Source organism: Grampus griseus, assembly GCF_964374135.1.
Source record: "Grampus griseus genome assembly, chromosome: 1".
NCBI classification, from domain to species: Eukaryota; Metazoa; Chordata; class Mammalia; order Artiodactyla; family Delphinidae; genus Grampus; species Grampus griseus.
Window position 1 is genome coordinate 116,266,317 of NC_139017.1, and position 18,799 is coordinate 116,285,115.

The 18,799-nt window shown below is 36.1% G+C and overlaps 1 protein-coding gene across 2 annotated transcripts in view; it reads left to right on the top strand.

Moving 5' to 3' along the window:
* Nucleotides 1–18,799, top strand: part of PIGK (phosphatidylinositol glycan anchor biosynthesis class K) — a 143,503-nt gene that overhangs the window by 45,396 nt on the left and 79,308 nt on the right. For both annotated transcript variants that reach the window (XM_082675783.1, XM_082675784.1), the window contains exons 8-9: nt 109–219; nt 15,170–15,342. In XM_082675783.1, the coding sequence (XP_082531909.1) occupies nt 109–219; nt 15,170–15,342 (284 nt within the window). The remainder of the gene's footprint in view (nt 1–108; nt 220–15,169; nt 15,343–18,799) is intronic.

Sequence of the window (18,799 nt, forward strand, 5' to 3'; positions counted from 1 at the left end):
CTTTATATCTTAGAAGGAAATTTTGATTATATTTAAAATATTTTGTTGTAATGTGATGATCCTATCTATTAGACATACACTTTTTTTTCCTTTGCTTTTTTTTTATAGCATCAACCTGATCCTGCAATTGGAGTCCATCTTATGGATAGATACACATTTTATGTCTTAGAATTTTTGGAGGAAATTAATCCAGCTAGCCAAACTAATATGAATGATCTTGTAAGTATTTGCTTGATTTGATTATAGCACAATAGCTATGCTAACCTTAATGTGATAAGTGAAGTCTGTTATTCCTCGACTTCTAGGGTACTCTTCCATATGCTGAATGGTGGCCTTTTAAAGTGTTTTGAATCTCCCATTACAGTAGTATCTCTTTCTTTACTACAAGAGGCCTAAAACCTTAGCCTAGTTAACTTGCTATTCCTTGAGGTATTTTGCTATTCTCATTCATTTGCTCATGGTTTTTTTTCCCTACCAGAAGTCTCCTTTTTTAGATTCACATATTGAAATTCTACCTATTCTTTGGGAGTCAGATCAGATCCTACCTCCTCCAGGAGATCTTCTCATAGTCTTCTTGTTGGAATTTATGTAAAATAAGTAAAGCTACTCAGAGCTTTATTTCTTTTTTTTTTTTTATGCCATTTGTCACAGTCTGTCTTTGTTTGGACTTACTAATTGAGTGTAAATGTTTTTCTCACTTAATGGGAAGTTCTTGAAGGAGAGAGGCCTCCTCTTACATATTTTTGTGCACCCTACAACTTCTAGCACCATGTTTTGATGTGGCCTGTTGAATTTAGTTCAACTTTTTTTCCTGAATTTTCTGCACTGATTGTCTCTTTTAAAATAAATCTACTTTGAAGTTGCTATCAAAAGTAAGCATAATAAAAAGCTTGAAATAGCAGTTCTAGACTGGATAATTACTGTGAATTAATGACTTTCATTCTTTTTCATTAATTTATATCTTAATTCATTCACAAATATTTCTTGAGATTTTGCTAAGTGACAGGCACTGGCTGTACTCTAGAGATAGAGGCAGATACTGTCCCTGCTTTCATGGAGCTTTGGAATGAATGGGAGCCTGAGTAGATAGGGTTCTGGACTCTAGTATTTCATAAACCAAGCAGCTTTGTATTGATCTCTTTTATTATATAGAAACCTTTCAGGTAGATTTCTATTTATTAAAGAGGTTCAACTCTAAAATTCTGAAAACCACTGCTTTAAGCTATCAGATTTGATAACATCAAACTACTTACTACATTTTGAAGTTTCGAAAGGGAATAACTGCCAACTAGGAATTCTGTAACTTGTAGGGTTATCATTCAGAATTGAAGGAGAGATTAGGAGTTTTCCAGATAAGCAAAACTAAAAGAGTTCATCACCATTTTATAAGAAATGTTAAAGGGACTTCTCTAAGCTAGAAAGAAAAGATACTAATCAATAGTAAGATAAGATATTAAATTAAAAATCTCACTGAAAAAGGTAAATAAAAAGGTAGTGGGTTAATCATTTATAAAGTCAGTACAAAGGGTAAAAGACAAAAGTCATAAAATTAATTTAAAATACAATACTTAGTTAAGGGATATATAAAATGAATAGATGTAAAATATGTTATCATAAATGTGTTGGGGAAGTAAAATATAAAGCTTTGGAATGTGTTCAAAATTAAGTTACTATAAACTTAAAGGAGATTGTTATATATGTAGGATGTTATGTGTGACCTATGGTAACCACAAACAAAAAACCTTTAGTAAATACACAAAAGTAAATGAAAAAGGAATTTAAAATAACTGTAAAGAAAACAGTCAAACAACAAGGGAAGAAAGAAAGAGAAGAATAAAGGAACAGAGATGAACTACAGAAACAGTGAGAAAACAATTAACAAAATGGCAGTAAGTAAATACCTATCAATAATTACTATAAATGTAAATGGACTAAATTCTCCAATCAAAAGACATAGGGTGGCTGAATGGATTAAAAAAAACAAGACCCTTCTCAATGCTCCTTACAAGACACTCACTTCAAACCTTAAGACACTCACAGTCTGAAAGTGAATGGATGGAAAAAGATATACCATGAAAATGAAAATGAAAAGGAAACTGGGGTAGTAATAGACTTCCAAACAAATACTGTAACAAGGGCATTACATAATACAAAGGGGTCAGTCCAACAGTCCAACAAGAGGATATAACATTTGTAAACATTTGTGCACCCAACATGGCACCACTTAAATATATAAATCAAATAGTAACGGAAGTAAAGGGAGAAATAGACAGTAATACAATAACAGTAGAGGACTTAATACCCCACTTAATATCAATGGATAGATCATCCAGACAGAAAATCAACAAGGAAACATTGGCCTTAAAAGACACCTTATATCAGATTGACTAAATAGATACATACAGAACATTCCATCCAAAACAAAAACAGCAAAATACACATTCAAGTGTACATGGAACATTCTGCAGGATAGATCACATGTTAGGCTATGGACCAAGTCTCAGTAAATTTAAGAAGTCTTAATAAATTTGAGCATCTTTTCTGATCACAACTGTATGAAACCAGAAATCAGTTATAAAAAGAAAACTGGAAAAAAACCCACAAAACATGTGGAGACTAAACAACATGCTGTTAAACAATCAGTGGGTTATCAAAGAAATCACAAAATACCTTGAGACAAATGCAAATGGAAACACAACATTCCAAAATCTTTAGGATGCTGCTAGCGAAAGCAGTTTCTAAGAGGGAAGTTCATATTAATACTGACCTACCTCAAGAAACAAGAAAACTCTTAACCATCTAACTCATTTAAAGGAACTAGAAAAAGAAGAACAAACAAAGCCCGAAGTTAGTAGAAAGAAGGCAATAATAAAGATCAGAGCAGAAATAAATGAAATAACAGCTAAAGAGACAATAGAACAATCAATGAAACTAAGAGCTGGTTCTTTGAAAGATAAACAAAATTGGCAAATCTTTAGCCAAACAGATTCATCAAGGAAAAATGAGCCCAAATAAGTAAAATCAGAAATGAAGGAGGAGAAATTACAGTCAATATCACAGAAATACAAAAGATCATAAGAGACTATTATGAACAATTATATGCCAACAAATTAGACAATCTAGAATTGGATAAATTCCTAGAAACATGCAGTCTTCCAAGACTAAATCATGAGGAATTAGAAAATCTGAATAGACCAATTACTAGTAATGAAATTAAATCAGTAATCCAAAAAAAAGAAAAAACGCCAACAAACAAAAGTCCAGGTCTAGGTGGCTTCATAGGTGATTCTGCCAAACATTTAAAGAAGGTAATACCCATCCTTGTCAAATTATTCCAAATAAAATAATACACACTTTGGATAATACACACTTCTTCAGTTTGAGAAGAAAGAAAGAACACTTCCAAAGTCATTTTATGAGACTAGAATTACCCTGACACCAAAGCAAAAGAATTGATGCTACAAAAAAAGAAAATTATTGGCCAATATCCCTGATGAATATAGATACAAAAATCCTCAACAAAATATTAGCAAACCAAATGCAACAATACATTAAAAGAATCATGCAGCATGATCAAGTGGGATTCATTCCAGGGATGCAAGTTTGGTTTAACACCTGCAAATCAATAATGTGATACACCACATTAACAAAATGACTGATTTAAATCATATGATCATTTCAATAGATGCAGAAAAAAGCATTTGACAATTTGACATCCATTTATGATAAAAACTTTACAAAGTTGGTATAGAGAGAATATATGTACCTCAATATAATAAAGACCATATATGACAAACTCACAGCTAACATTATACTCAGCAGTGAGAAACTGAGAAAGCTTTTTCCTCTAAGATTAGGAACAATACAGGGATGCCCACTCTTGCCACTTTTATCCATAGTGTTGGAAGTCTTAACCACAGAAATTAGTCAAGAAAGAAACAAAACTAAGTTATTTGTAGTGAGGTGGATGGACCTAGTCTGTCATACAGAGTGAAGTAAGGCAGAAAGAGAAAATACCGTATGCTAACACATCTATATAGAATCTAAAAAAAAAAGGATGAACCTAGGGGCAGGACAGGAATAAAGACACAGACCTAGAGAATGGACTTGAGGACATGTGGAGGGGGAAGGGTAAGGTGGGACGAACTGAGAGAGTAACGTTGACAGATATACACTACCAAATGTAAAATAGGTAGCTAGTGGGAAGCAGCTGCATAGCACAGGGAGATCAGCTCGGTGCTTTGCGGCCACCTAGAGGGGTGGGATAAGGAGTGGGGGAGGGAGATGCAAGAGGGAGGGGATATGGGGATATACGTATGCATATAGCTGATTCACTTTGTTTTACAGAAGAAACTAACACAACACTGTAAAGCAATTATATGCCAATAAAGATGTTAAAAAAAAAAAGAAATTAGTCAGGAAAAGAAATAAAAGGCATCCAAACTGGAAAGGAAGAAGTAGCAAAACTGTCACTATTTGCAGATGGCGTAATACAGAAATCCCTAAAGACTCTACCAAAAAAACTATTAGAACTAATAATGAATTCAGTTAAGTTGTAAAATACAAAATTAATATACAAAAATTGGCTGAATTTCTGTACACTAATAATGAACTATCAGAAAGAGAAGTGATGAAAACAATCCCTCTTACAATTGTATAAAAAAGAATAAAATACCTAGAGATGAATTTAACCAAGGAGGTGAAAGACCTGTATTCTGAAAACTCTAAGCATTGATGAAAGAAACTGAAGATGACACAAATAAGTAGAATAAATCCATGCTTCTGATTTAGAAGAATTAATATTGCTAAAATGTCCATATTTTCCAAAGCAATCTACAGATTTCATGTAATCCATATCAAAATAATAAAGACATTTTTTAAAATAGAACTAGAACAAATAATCCTAAATTTTATATGGAAGCACTGAAGACCCCAAATAGCTAAAGCAATCTTGAGAAAGAAGAACAAGCTGGAGCTATCATATGCCCTGATTTCAAACTATGCTACTAAGCTATAGTAATCAAAACAAGTGTAGTACTGGGAGCACCCTTCTGGTTGCTAGGTGGGATGCTGCCTGCCCAATTCATGAATCATCTAATAAAGCCAAATACATCTTCAAATTTACTTGGTTGACTTTTATTTTTTAATGGATGTGTGGCAGCGATGAGATTTGAAGTGAATTTGGGATGGCTTTCAAGGAGCAGGAAACACAAGCATGGCACCCTGTGAACCCTTTTCAGTTCACTGTCTTTCTTGCTGTTTCCAAGGGCCATTGGTAAGTTCCTTTTGGTTGAGCTCTGTTCTTTTTGTGTTCGAGCTCCTGATCTAATTAGCTTTCCACAGTTCATTGTTTTGAGTGGAAAACTCCAGTCCCTTGATTCTGTCTCCACATTTGGTACTATGAAGGTTTAATATGCACCTCCCCATTTGTTTGGAATCCTTTCCCAGATTCCCTGTTGAGAACTACTAGTTATAGCTGCAGTTCTCCTTTTGCTTGGAATCAGTCCGCAGTACTCATTCTTTGAGGTCTGCTCGTTCAGTCCTTTCCCCAGTCTCTCTCTCTCTCTTTTTTTTTTTTTTTAGTTACCATGGGTTTCTGTTAATGTGCACACGAAGTAAAACCCATTGCTAATGGGAATTTCAGAAGCTAAAAGGCTGCAAAGTTTGGTGGGTACCAGACGTTTAAAAGTTATTAGAGTGCTCATCACCTAACCCAAAGAGTCTCATGTTAGGATAAGTTGGTCACAGAATGGGTTAGACTGACATCTAGGTCACTCACCAACCTCAAGAAAACTTCCATGCAATAATGTACACTGTAAAACACCACATAATTCCCAACCCTGCCACAAGTCCCTCTTAGGTATTAGTTTGACTGAGAAAACCAAAGGCCTAGCTAGAAGAAACATGATCCTTTATGTACAAATAGTTGAGCACACTGCCTTCCATCACATCTGCTTAGTTTATATTTAAGAACTATGAATCCTGGAAGCTGCAGTTATTTAACAAAATGGCAAAGTTTTACTAAAATCAACCTAGAATTACATTGGCCATTAGGAGGAATGTTCCAAATAGGTAAGATCACTTAAAAACAAGGGCTCCCAAGTTAAATGAACCAAATGGAATACCTTTTTTAATTAGTATGCAGAAGTCTCCAAAAGCTTTCAAAATTCCAAAATAACTTCATTAAAAGATTCGTTGCAAAATCCAATGAAAAATTAAAGATACAAAAGATATCTAAAACAATGCCTAGGCCTCCCCATTTCACCTTCTTGGGGGTTCATTATTAAAACACTTGCCCAGAGATCAATGTTTCAGCTGTTATCAGCTGGGACCCTGGAAAAGAGATTGTTCTCAAGGCTCTGTGCAAATTCTTCCACATCAGCTTAAACTCCCATATGGGCCCCTCACAGAGTTGATGATACAGATTTTTTTGGATAAACTGCTAAATTATTCCCTTAAACACTTAGGGAACTGAAATTATTCAGAGTCTGGTAAGAATTTAGACCTTATACCCGAAGCTAGATATACCCAGAGGAAAAGAAACATTCCAACAATAGGTAGATGGGTGTCATTCCTTTTTGCCAATCCCCAAACCTCCTCTCTTCATCTCAAAATACTTGTAGATATTGGGACTTTGGAAATAGAATTGTTCTGTACTTAATCTGTGTCTTTGTGATGTAGATTTCCTATCTCTATATTCTCTGAGACTTAAGAGCCATTCTTTGAAATGCAATTGTTTCTCATCAGAAAAGAAAAAAAAAGAAGGGAAGAAAAATTTGGAAATTTGGCAGATAAAAAAAAAATCTTAAGTGTCTTCTCCACAAATATTGGTAACTATGAGATCTCTCTTTGCATCTGTGTGTATCTCCTTATGTACGTTGTAGATATGTGGTGGTGTTTTTTTTTAACCTCTAGATGGTACTGCAGAATTACTTTGTAGAAGAGCTCTATTTAGTTGGTTTGAAGACAAGCTTGTAAGGATTGTGTTACCGAGTGCAAGCATGCTCTGCTCGCCGCACAACAGGCCAATAAATCGGGAGACAGGGTGTTGAGGCAAGGAATATGACTTTATTCAGAAAGGCAGCAGACCGAGAAGGTGGTGGACTAAGGTCCCCAATAAAAACATCTTATCGGGGTCTGGATGCCAGTTTCTTTTATAGAATCAGAGAGGGAAGTAAAGCAAGAAGGCAGAATAGAGAGGGAGAGGCAGGGAGGAAGTAAAGTAAAAAGGGCCATCAGTCTTGCAAAAACATCTCCTGGAATGGCCAGCCTCCAGGAGGGCATGTGTTAATTTCTTCTTTCATGCAGCCATTCCCAGGTGGGTAGGGTTCCCTGCGGCAGGCCATTATGTATGATTATAATAACAAAAGCAAGGAAAAGCAAAGGCTAAAGTCAAAGAAACAGAGCCAATGTGGAGTCAAAATGGGCATTCCAAAGTTGTCAGAAATACAACAGAAACTAACTGAAATGCTTTTTAAAATTATGTGATCTAAGATATCTTTTGTAAATAAAAGCTAGTTTAAGGTTGTTGGTTTAAATTAAAGCAGAGATGTCTTTAGAGTTATCAGCATTAAATATAATACTTTTATTTTACCTAGGCTTGCAAGGAAAATAACTGGATATGATGAAGTTTTCATAAGTAATCTAAACAATTGTTAAGAGCAAGTATTAAATAAATATAAGTAGGATAAAAAGTTCTTAGTTGAACTTTTCAAATTAATTTCCCATATCTTTTCAGTAACCTGAAACCTTAAAGTTTTGCTAAGATTAAGTGCTAGAAATTTATTGAATATCTAGCTCTCCCCAAATAAGAAAAAATACTGAGCCATTAATTACTGAACATAGGTTTATCTACTTTTGGTTTCTTATTATAGAGAAACTAAAGATAAATTTGGGTTTATTAGTAAGCGTGTGTCGAGTGAAAAAAAATGTGCAACCAAAAGTTGAGAATTATGTTTTGTTTGGCAGACAAAATTGAGGACTTAAGCCCAGGATGTAGCTTCTCAGATAGCTCTGAGGGACTGTTATGAAGAGGTAAGGGAGGAACCAGATTTTATAAGAGTTTTTGCAAGAAAGACCAGGTAGTCAGAATATCAAAAGATTACTGTTGGACTTCCCTGGTGGCGCAGTGGTTGAGGGTCCGCCTGCCGATACAGGGGACACGGGTTCGTGCCCCGGTCCGGGAAGATCCCACGTGCCGCGGAGCGGCTAGGCCCGTGAGCCATGGCCGCTCAGCCTGCGCATCCGGAGCCTGTGCTCCGCAGCGGGAGAGGCCACGGCAGTGAGAGGCCCGCGTACCGCAAAAAAAAAAAAAAAAAAAAAGATTACTGTTAGTTAAATAAAACCAGACATCTCAAATTAATGAATTTAGCACTTTTCTATATATGGGAAGATGCAAGAGTCTGGGCTCATTGAAATCATTCCTTTGATATGCATCATAGCTGTCTAGGGCCAGTATCCTGGGCTTTCCCATCCTGAGTCCCTTCAGGGTGCACCTTTGGGAGCAGCTGTAGTGGCTCGATGGCTGCAACATCCTTTGTTTACTGATATGGCAGGCAACATTATTCATTCACACTTGTTTGGTGCCATGCTGAGAAATTTTCTATGAGAAAGCACATGTTTCTAGAAATTATAAAAAAGTATTTATAAGTTTGCCAAGCTGTAATGCTAGGGTAAGAGATAGTCCACAATTGTTTACTTCCTAAATTTTCACTAGAAATTAAGGTTTTTAAAGGTTAAAAATTCTAATTATGCAAGTAAAGCTATTAGAAACGATATGGGAGACATCTCCGTAGGCAGGGAAAAGCAGGATGTGTTTTTGGCTAAGAAAAAGTATGAGGAATAAAGATGCATTTGTGTTAAGGGAAATGAGGATAATTTTGTCTTAACTAGAACTTCTGGTTATGAAGGACAAACTAAACGTATATAAAAGGTTGAGAGAGAGAATTTTACCTTGTCTAATCAAGCTGGCTGAAATTGAATTGTTTATAAAGGTTTTAAAAATTAAGCTTTATTATCAATAGTGTACTTCAAACTAGAACTTAATTTTTTTCATCTGCTAAGTAGACAATATTGCTAAGTAGACAATATTGCTAAGTAGACAATATTGATCTGTGATCCTGTTTCTTCAAGTGTCCAAACCTTTTGGTATCTTTGACAGACTTCCCAAAATCAGATTCTAAAACTGAAGCCTTTTGACCTCAATTAACTTTCAAGTTTTTCAGAGGGTGCCTGGAACATTTCAAAGGATGTATTTACTCTCCTTATAAAAAGGAAGATGTTAAACTGATTAGGCTTATTTCATACTTTAAGTTACATGGGAAACATTGTCTAATAAGAAGGAACAAGCCTTCTTTATGCTGTGTCTATATAGGTATGTATTATAAGTGTTCCAGAAATTGCATGAAATTCTTGGAAGTCTGATATATCCGGGTGTATTATATTGTCTGTCATCAAAATTGAGGCTTACACCAAAGGACTGAACCTCAGTATTAGGGAGTTGCTCTAGCTGACTTTCATGCAAAGGCAGCAGCAATAGAGGCTTATAAAGATGGTGGCACATGTGGATGAAGTCCATTCTGCTTCTGCAAAACATGACCCTCTCATTGCCAGACTTTTGCCATCCTGATGTCCTTGTAACATGGCAACAGTTTGTTCCTGAATCAGAGAAATTAAGGTGGGTAAATAATGGCTGTAAACTGAATGACCAGTCAGGGCTATGGGAGAACCTAGACAGCGTTTGGTTCTTCCTGGCAAACGTTTTTCTTTTTTTGCATTCTTTTGCCCACCTACCAGTGCATTTAAGAATAACAATTTTTGTCCCTAGAGGTGGTCTCAGACCTCTTCTCTCTCGTCTCCTTTAGCACCTACAACTGGACTTCATTCATTTGCCACTTAGTATGGGTTATCGGTATGTTCTTGTTATTGTATGTATGTTTCCCGGATGGGTTGAAGCCTTCCCCTGCTGCAAGGCCAGTACCCTCACCGTGGCAAAGAAACTGTTAGAAAATGTGTTTCCCACCTGGGGTATACCTTCCACAATCTCCAATGATTGAGGCACACACTTCGCTGGGAAAATCATACGGTCTTTAACGAAAACCTTGCAAATTTCTTGGAATTATTACTGTCCCTATCACCCTCGATCATCCGGCAAGGTTGAGAGAACTAACGGAAAAAACTGGATTCAAGCAGAACAAGAATTAATAACATGGGACTGAATGAACTGTTAAGGATGATTTTAATTTTTATGACTGTGTGTTTAAAATATTGCAGGTTCTTTAATGTTTTTTTCCAGATTTAAAGAAATCTTTTCTCTTAAGCTATCAACAATTTGGTAATATATACCTTTGTGAACAAAGATGAAACATTTACTTTTTCTCCCTATCTGATCCCCCAAATTCAGAAACTCTTAGTGAATATTCTTATTTTCATGTTCCTTGTAACAGGACACAATTAGAAACATGGGCTATATTACCAAGGCTTTGACTGGAATGTGTACATAGACTCAGACATGACCAGACAGCTGCAAGAAACCACGTGGAAAAATCAAGCTGGTACTTTGCTTACAAAGTTCCAGCAAAGCAGTCTTAAAAAAGAACTTATATGGTCAGTCACTATTCTTGCTGTACTTCTATAAAAATCAGGCCAAGTTTAATACAGACAAATTAGTTTTACTGTGATTATCTCTGGTTAAAAAAAATGGGATAATCATAGAGAGAAAAATTATGTTTGCACCTTTGTAGATATTAGATTCTAGTCCTGTTAATTGTCTTTGTGGTCAAAGATTCCTCTAGTTTCCTCAGATATCTGACTATGACTTACCCAATTAACATTTCCAGCTTTTTCTCACCCTTCTGATTTGGAATCACTAAGAACAAAGGCAGCCCTTGAGCCCCATTGGAAGGGACCTAACCAAGTGTTCCTGACTACTGACACTGCTGCAAAACTAAAAGGTTTTGAGCCTCGGGTGCACATCTCACAGCCAAGGAGGATTCCACCTGGCATCTGGTCCTGTACTAATGCTGGAGACCCCTGAATCAAACTGACAAGGAAGAGAAGTAGCTGACATTGATGTAGACTGCTTCTGCCCAAGATAACGGATCAAGACTTCATACTTTAACTAAAACCTTTTCCTCTTTGCTTTCTTTCCTTTACTCTGGAATTGACCTGGAAAGATAACGCCATCATCCGTATCTCCCAGGCCATTGCTTAGAGGGATAACCTCTCGAATTTAGAACAACTTTTTATTTCAGGTTAGGAGAAAATCTGACTGACCCTTGGCTTGAATGGGCAAGTACAACAACACTTGCAAATGAATCCATTAACAGTGCCACCTAAGCGGAAGTAGTTTGTGCCCTGACAGGATTTGTCTTAGTCAGTGATGGTTATTCTTCCTTGGGCCTATGAATACCTAGATGGCTGGTATATAACCAGGCAGTACCTATTAGGTTATCTAACTGTGCCCCTAACTGTTCTAGAAAGGACCTGCCAGGAGGCATTCATAATTCAGAATCGCTTCCTTTGGCAGGGTCAATTTCCCTGATTAGGAGTAAATACAAATGAGAATATGTTCAGAAGCCTCTTCTTAACTCTTGAAAGTATTGCAGAATCCACTGCTAAAGCATTAGCTGCCCAGGAAAGATCCTTAGACTCTGTGGCTAGAGTTGTTCTTGATTATAGAATAGTCCTTGATTATCTTTTAGCTGAACCAGGAGGTGTCTGTACTATGGCCAATGCCACCAACAGGATTGACATTTCAGTCACTGAGCAAAGCACTTGGCTTAAAAGGGTGACTCCTTCAACCGGGTCTTTCTTTGATTGGTTTGGGTCTTGGGGACCAGACTCTGAAGTGCCTTCCATGTACTGGGAATTATCCTGCTTATAATAATCATAATAATCCCCCTGGCGGATCATATTCTCTCAAAAGCTTTCAATTCATGTGCGCAGCTGCTAACTGCAAGGCAAATGATCTCCTAAGACTGGAAGGTCAGAAATGAAATGAAGAGAATGACCAACTTAAAATTTATGAAAAATTTATGAACCTGGAACCATGATCTGTGGATGTTATGGGAATTAAGCAAAAAACGTTTTGGGCGCTCTCTATCCCCCATCCCCCTAGAGGCAATCTGCATGATAAAACCCTTGTCATTTCCTCCCCCTACACCCTCCAAAGGAAGCCTGGCCTAACAAAATCTTTTTTGCTAATAGCGCCCCGACTTTCCTCCTATAAAACCTATTTTGTACAACTCCTCAGAGCACCCTTCTAGTTGCTAGATGGGATGCTGCCTGATTCATGAATTGGCCTGTTAAAGCCAATTAGATTTTCAAATTGAAAAAATAATAATCATATGGTACTGTACAAAAACAGACACATAGAACAATGGAACAGAATAGATAGCCTGGAAATAAAGGCATGCTTGCTTATATGGTCAGTTAATATACAACAAAGGAGGTAAGAATATAAAATAGGGGAAAACACTCTCATGCACCCCAGTGTTCATAGCAACATTATTAACAATAGCCAAGATAGGGAAGCAACCATATGTCTCCATCAATAGATGAGTGTGTAAAGTTGTGCTATGTATACAATGGAATATTACTCAGCCTTAGAAAAGAATGAAATTCTGCCATTTGCAGCAACATGGATGGACCTAGAGGGTATTATGCTCAGTGAAATAAGTCAGAGAAAGACAAATACTGTATGCTATCAACTATATGTGGAATATAAAGAAAAAACACAGAAGTAGACATACAGAGAACAAACAGATGGTTGTCAGAGGGGTGGGTGAGTGGGGACACGGGTGAAATAGATAAAGAGGATTAAAAAGTACAAACTTCCAGTTAAAAGTAAATAAGTCATGGCAAAGTAATGTACAGCATAGGGAATACAGCCAATAATATTGTAATAACTTTGTATGGTGACAGATTGTAAGTAGACTTGTCATGGTGATCATTTTGTGATGTATAAAAATATCAAATCATGGGTTTCCCTGGTGGCGCAGTGGTTGAGAGTCCGCTTGCTGATACAGGGGACACGGTTTCGTGCCCCGGTCCGGGAAGATCCCACATGCCGCGGAGCGGCTAGGCCCGTGAGCCATGGCCGCTGAGCCTGTGCGTCCGGAGCCTGTGCTCCGCAACGGGAGAGGCCACAACAGTGAGAGCCCGCGTACCGCAAAAAAAAAAAAAAAAAAAAAATCAAATCACTATATGGTATGCCTGAAACTAATATAATTGTTTCAATTATAATTCAGTTTTTTTGAAGTGGAAGTTTTTTGTTTTTAGCAGCAAAGAATATAATACTTATTTGTGTTTGCCAAGCTCATTCAACTGCTTTTATTTTCCTGCTTGCTTCTGCTAGTACCTAATAAAACCAACCAAGTTACTCATACAGGAATACCTTTGATATACCTCGAACTTTAATTTTATCTTGTTTATTTTATCTTTTATTTTGTTTATTCAGCCTTCTGTCTGTTTTGTCCTTGTTTGACATTTAACTTTCTTGATCTTCCCCCACCCTTTTTTCCTTCTTTGCTTCTTAATTTATATCCTGAACTCTTCTTTGTATTTCCTGTTATTGCTTTCCTGAACCTGGAAGGCAGTGTGATGTTAGACCAATTAATCTCTTTGAGCCTTAGTTTGAAGGAGAGATAATAATTTTTGTATACCTCAAAGTTATTGGTAAGCTTAAATGAGAATATCTGCAAACTGCTTAACACAGTGCTTGGAACACTGTTTCATAAATTATAGTTGCTGTGCCCTTCCCCATCCCTCTACTGTCGTGTTGGTGATTATACCTACGTAGATAGTCTTGTCCCTACAAGTGGGCAAGTGCTGTGGGCTCTGGGTCCTTACTAGTGGGCCTGTAATGGTTTCCTTCATATATGCTGTCAAATTGAATTGAATTTGAATGGAATTCAATCTGCCAAATTGAATTCTTTGCCTTAACATGTCTCTGCAGCTGCTCCTTTATTAGGAATGTTATTTCCAATCTAATCTTCCTTTTCCTTCAGAAAATAGCTAAAACCCCACTCCTTTTTTCTTATCCTCAAACACTAAGAAGTTTATCTTTTTCGGAATTAGAGCCTGTCCCTTTTTTTCTGCCTTGTTATGTTTATTCATCTCTGACTAGACTTAAAGCCTTGAGGAGAGGACCCAAGTCTCATCAATTTTTGTATCCCCTATGGAACGTAACCGTATGAAGTGCGTATAATAGACACTTTTTATGCTTTGCTGAGTGAATGAACATGTGTCTGGGGTCAGCAGACACTTGGTCCTGTCCAAAACGTCCATACGACATTTGGCCCATGCCAAAAGGTCCTTGAAATTTGGTCTTGTCCAAATGTTCATGAGCATATTTGGTTCATGCCAAATGGTTTTGGACAGGACCAAATATCAAGGACCTTTTGGCATGGACCAAATGTCCTGCAAAGGTCCTTGGTAATGCACTGATGTGGAATATCAGGAATAAGATTAACATAAAAAATATTGCGAGATCTGTGTAGTGGTGAAGTTGTAGTTTTCAGACTATTCTCTGGAGCACTATAGTGTATGAGGTGCTTTGGGTTTGTAATTTTTATCATGGATAAACTAAGAAAGTTACTTGATTTATAGAATGGTTTTTGTAGATTCACAGGAGGATGAAGGGGATAGCTAGTGAGCAGGCTACATTTAACTTCCTGCAATCCAGAGCAGCTCTGGTTTCATCTTTTTTACATATTGAGCTACTACGTAATATTTTATTTGAATTTAAAGTTTGAATGAAGGGTCATGATTACAAAATGTTTAAAAAATGCTCTGGTAGAGCATTCCACTGAGATGGATGTAGTTACAGAAAAAAAGCATTTCTCTTGTCATAGTGTTGCCTATGAGTTCTCATAAATAAGTGTTCAAAATAAACTTTGTAGCATATGATTTTAAAAAGTGAATGTTTTTTCGTTCCCTTGCCAGCTTCCTGTTTTATTGATAACCTATTCTAATGTCTGTAAAGCTTCTTAAGGTGTCAAGCATTACGATAGCAATGAAACTTTAATCTTTAGAACCAGTAGTTTCTTTAGGTTGGGAGAGCTTTGAAAATATATTACAGTCTACTATATTGTATTAATGGATTTAATAAAAGTTGTATGAATGTGTAAGCATGTGTATTTATTATTATTGTACATATTTTTTTCAGTTTCAGGTATGCCCCAAAAGTCTATGTGTGTCTACTCCTGGACATCGCACTGATCTTTTTCAGAGGGATCCTAAAAATGTCCTGATAACTGATTTCTTTGGAAGTGTACGGAAAGTGGAAATTACAACAGAGACTATTAGTTTGCAGCCAGATTCAGGAATCATGGAAAGCAGGTATTCATCTTAAATTATTATTTGCATAGAGTATTCTAGTCTCATGATTTGTAAACTTTTATGTAACATTATATTAAGAGATGAAAATTAGTATTTTTAAAGAAAATCACACATTTCTACCCATTCTTTACTTTATGTAGCCCCTATGCTTTTCAGATTAATGGGCAGAAACTCTAAATATCAGTGGGAAGCTAAGATCTTGATTAGGGTTATGTTGTAGCTCCAAAATATGTTTGTAGAAGTATGAGTTCAGGCTTGGTTTAAAAAGGGCTAAAACTGGGACTTCCCTGGTGGCACAGTGGTTGAGAGTCTGCCTGCTGATGCAGGGGACACGGGTTCGTGCCCCGGTCCGGGAAGATCCCACATGCCGCGAAGTGGCTGGGCCTGTGAGCCATGGCCGCTGGGCCTGCGTGTCCGGAGCCTGTGCTTCGCAACGGGAGAGGCCACAACAGTGAGAGCCCGTGGACCGCCAAAAAAAAAAAAAAAAAAAAAAGGGACTAAAACTTACACAACAATTGACTGTCTCAGAGCCATACTTTTCTGTCAGTAGAGGTATATATGATGGTTCAGAAGACCTTCATGATGGGGCAAGTATGTGAATGTTTCAAACATTATTAATACTCTCTAACAATGTGTAGATTGTCACCTATTGCAGTAGAAGGTGTTAAATGAGGTGACACTGAATAGGGAAGTTGGCAGCTGGGCATTTAGAGTATAATAGGGTCCTAGGAATCTGGTAGATGCAAGGCAGATAAACATATAAAGGGGAAGTGAGTGTCAAAAGAATATAGGTGCCAAATGTATACTTCAAACTATAACACAATGCTTGCATTTTCAGAATTTCTCTGGGCTCCAGCAATCTAACTAGTTCTCTGCCACGTGTTTTGGTTCATAGAGTCTGGGTGGTTTGTGAACCTGGTTCAGTCCTATCTCTGGCTTTTGCCTAGTGTTGTATTCTATTAATCTTCAGAAGTTTATCTTTAGGATTTCTTTGGGGGCTCTTAGTTATTGATTAGGGAAGAGAATGAGAGAGAGAGGTATAAGCCAAGTACTCCCCTCTTGGGGAATGGACTGTGTGTGTGTGAATAGTGAGTGCGCGCGCGCGCGCGCGTGTGTGTGTGTGAGAGAGAGAGAGAGAGATTGCGAGAGACTGGTTGATTTGGGGTATGTGAATTTAGAAGTATTTATAATGTTCTGCTTGTTTTCTTTTCTGTAAACATTTTTAAAGGTACAGTACTTTGTTGGGATTAAATAGTGTCTCAGTTAATAGCCACTTTGTTGAACTATATAGACGTATATTTTCCTAGCCATTAAACTTTGTTATTTGGGATTGTTTAATGCTGTCTATTGGAAACTCATACTCCAGGGAACTTTTCTGGATTGTCAAATGGCGGCATATAAATTACTTTTAATTTTGAAAATTTAAAAGATTTATGATTGAGCTTATGAATGTTTTAGAAATAAATTTAAAAACTAGCAGTAAATTATTCCTTATGAAGATTTGAAATTGATATTATTATTAATTATTTCCTATTATTCATATTCAAAGTGTTGGATTCTTTCTTTTTCAATTTCCTGTATCTGTTGGCTTAAAAAATATTTTCTTGAGACAGCAGGTGATACCCTCAACAATATCACTTTTATTTATTATTTAAAATTTCAAATTACTTTTGTAAAATAGCTAAACTATACCTTAATACTTAGCAACTGAAATTGAAATTGAGCTACTATATGTTTTTTACCAAATTCATTTTGTAATTTCCCTTGAACTTAAGCCTGTAATATACAAGATATACCTTCTCTTAATCATCTGAATATTGCATTAATTTCCTTTAGAGATAAGGACTATCTTAATACTTCTTCTGTGTTATTTTCTATTCTATCCACTTAACACAATATTAAATATATAATAATTGTACAATAAAAGTGATTTCAGTGGAATTCTACTGAGTTTTATTTTATGTTCTGGAAAGATGAAATTTTTGTCTCATAAAGTATCTCCATGTATTAGTTCGAAAGCAAAAATTGTTTGTGCTGATAATTATCTTCATTTATCTATAATCAAGGAGAAAATTATATTAAGCATCAAAGCCAGATACCAGGCACTGTGTTTTGTTTTTGTTTTTTAAGTTATTTTATATTGGAGTATAGTTGATTAACAATGTTGTGTTAGTTTCAGGTGTACAGCAATGAGCAGACACTGTTGAATTAGAGCACCCTCTAGTGTTTATAAATAAATTTTATTTAGAACGTTGCTTACAGACGGTTTCATAATTACTAATATTTGTTATCCAGTTAATTTAGGAGGATTAAGTTCCCAACATGTTCCAGGAATGGATGATAGAAATATTATCTCATTATATATAGGTGCTATTTATGTGCAAATATGAATGGCAATTGGATGTTTGTTTAGAGAAAAGTATTATATATTCTTGAGAGATCAGCTGTCACAAAAAACTATTTAATTAAGGAAATTATGGGCTTGAATGTATATGTATTTTTTGAAATCTTAGGTTAAAAACATCAATACAGTTACTGTTATTAAAATTGGCAGTTAAACTTTTAAGAATACTGCTTTCTACATATATTAAGAAAATAACAACTCATTTGTCCAGATTGTCCATATTTCATATTTTGTGTATTAAACTAAAGTCAGATATGATGGAGAACATTAGTACATAAAATTGACTGAAGTAGCTGTATGACATAATTGGTGTTTTGTATGTCTTCTGACAATATACATATTATATGAGTAAGGTATAGTCATATAAATACTTATATTGAGTAAGGTCATATCCTTACAGTCATATCCTTAGTAACAACAGTTGTTTCAGCGTATGTTTTACTTATTGTGTTTTTAATTTATTTACAAGAACAAATGAGGTAAAATAAGGACTGATTGCAATAAGCTTGGCTTATATAACTTAATTCTAAACTGCTTTATCTGAGTATATATAGGTTGACTTTTGATAAATATGCAAACAGCCTGCCCTCAAAGAGTTGGACTTTCTGGAGTATAGTAATAAGTCCATGTCAGCGTTACTCAAAGTACGCGAGTACCCTAACTATAGATATATAGGGAAAATAGCCTTTAGCTTGAGAATGTAAAAATACAGGCACCAAAATGTAGAAGTGTAAATTCTGTAGGCATTACCTAAGAAAAAAATGGAATCTGGGACAATATGAACTGTAAATGCTCAACATTTATCTTGGTTGTTAGATGACATCTTACCTAGTCTGACTTTTGCTTTAGGCTCTAAATTGAGGCGCTTGATTCTATTTTTTTGTTGTAATTTTATTCTGTTATACTAGAATTTCTTTCTCTCTTTAGGCAGTCTTTAGCAACTGAAAATTTTGAATCTAGCAGGAAATTTGAGGATGGACTCTTTTCTTACAGATTTCTTACAGATAGAGGGGTGAAAGTGGGCTAACAAGGTCGGTCTGTATTTTGAACACC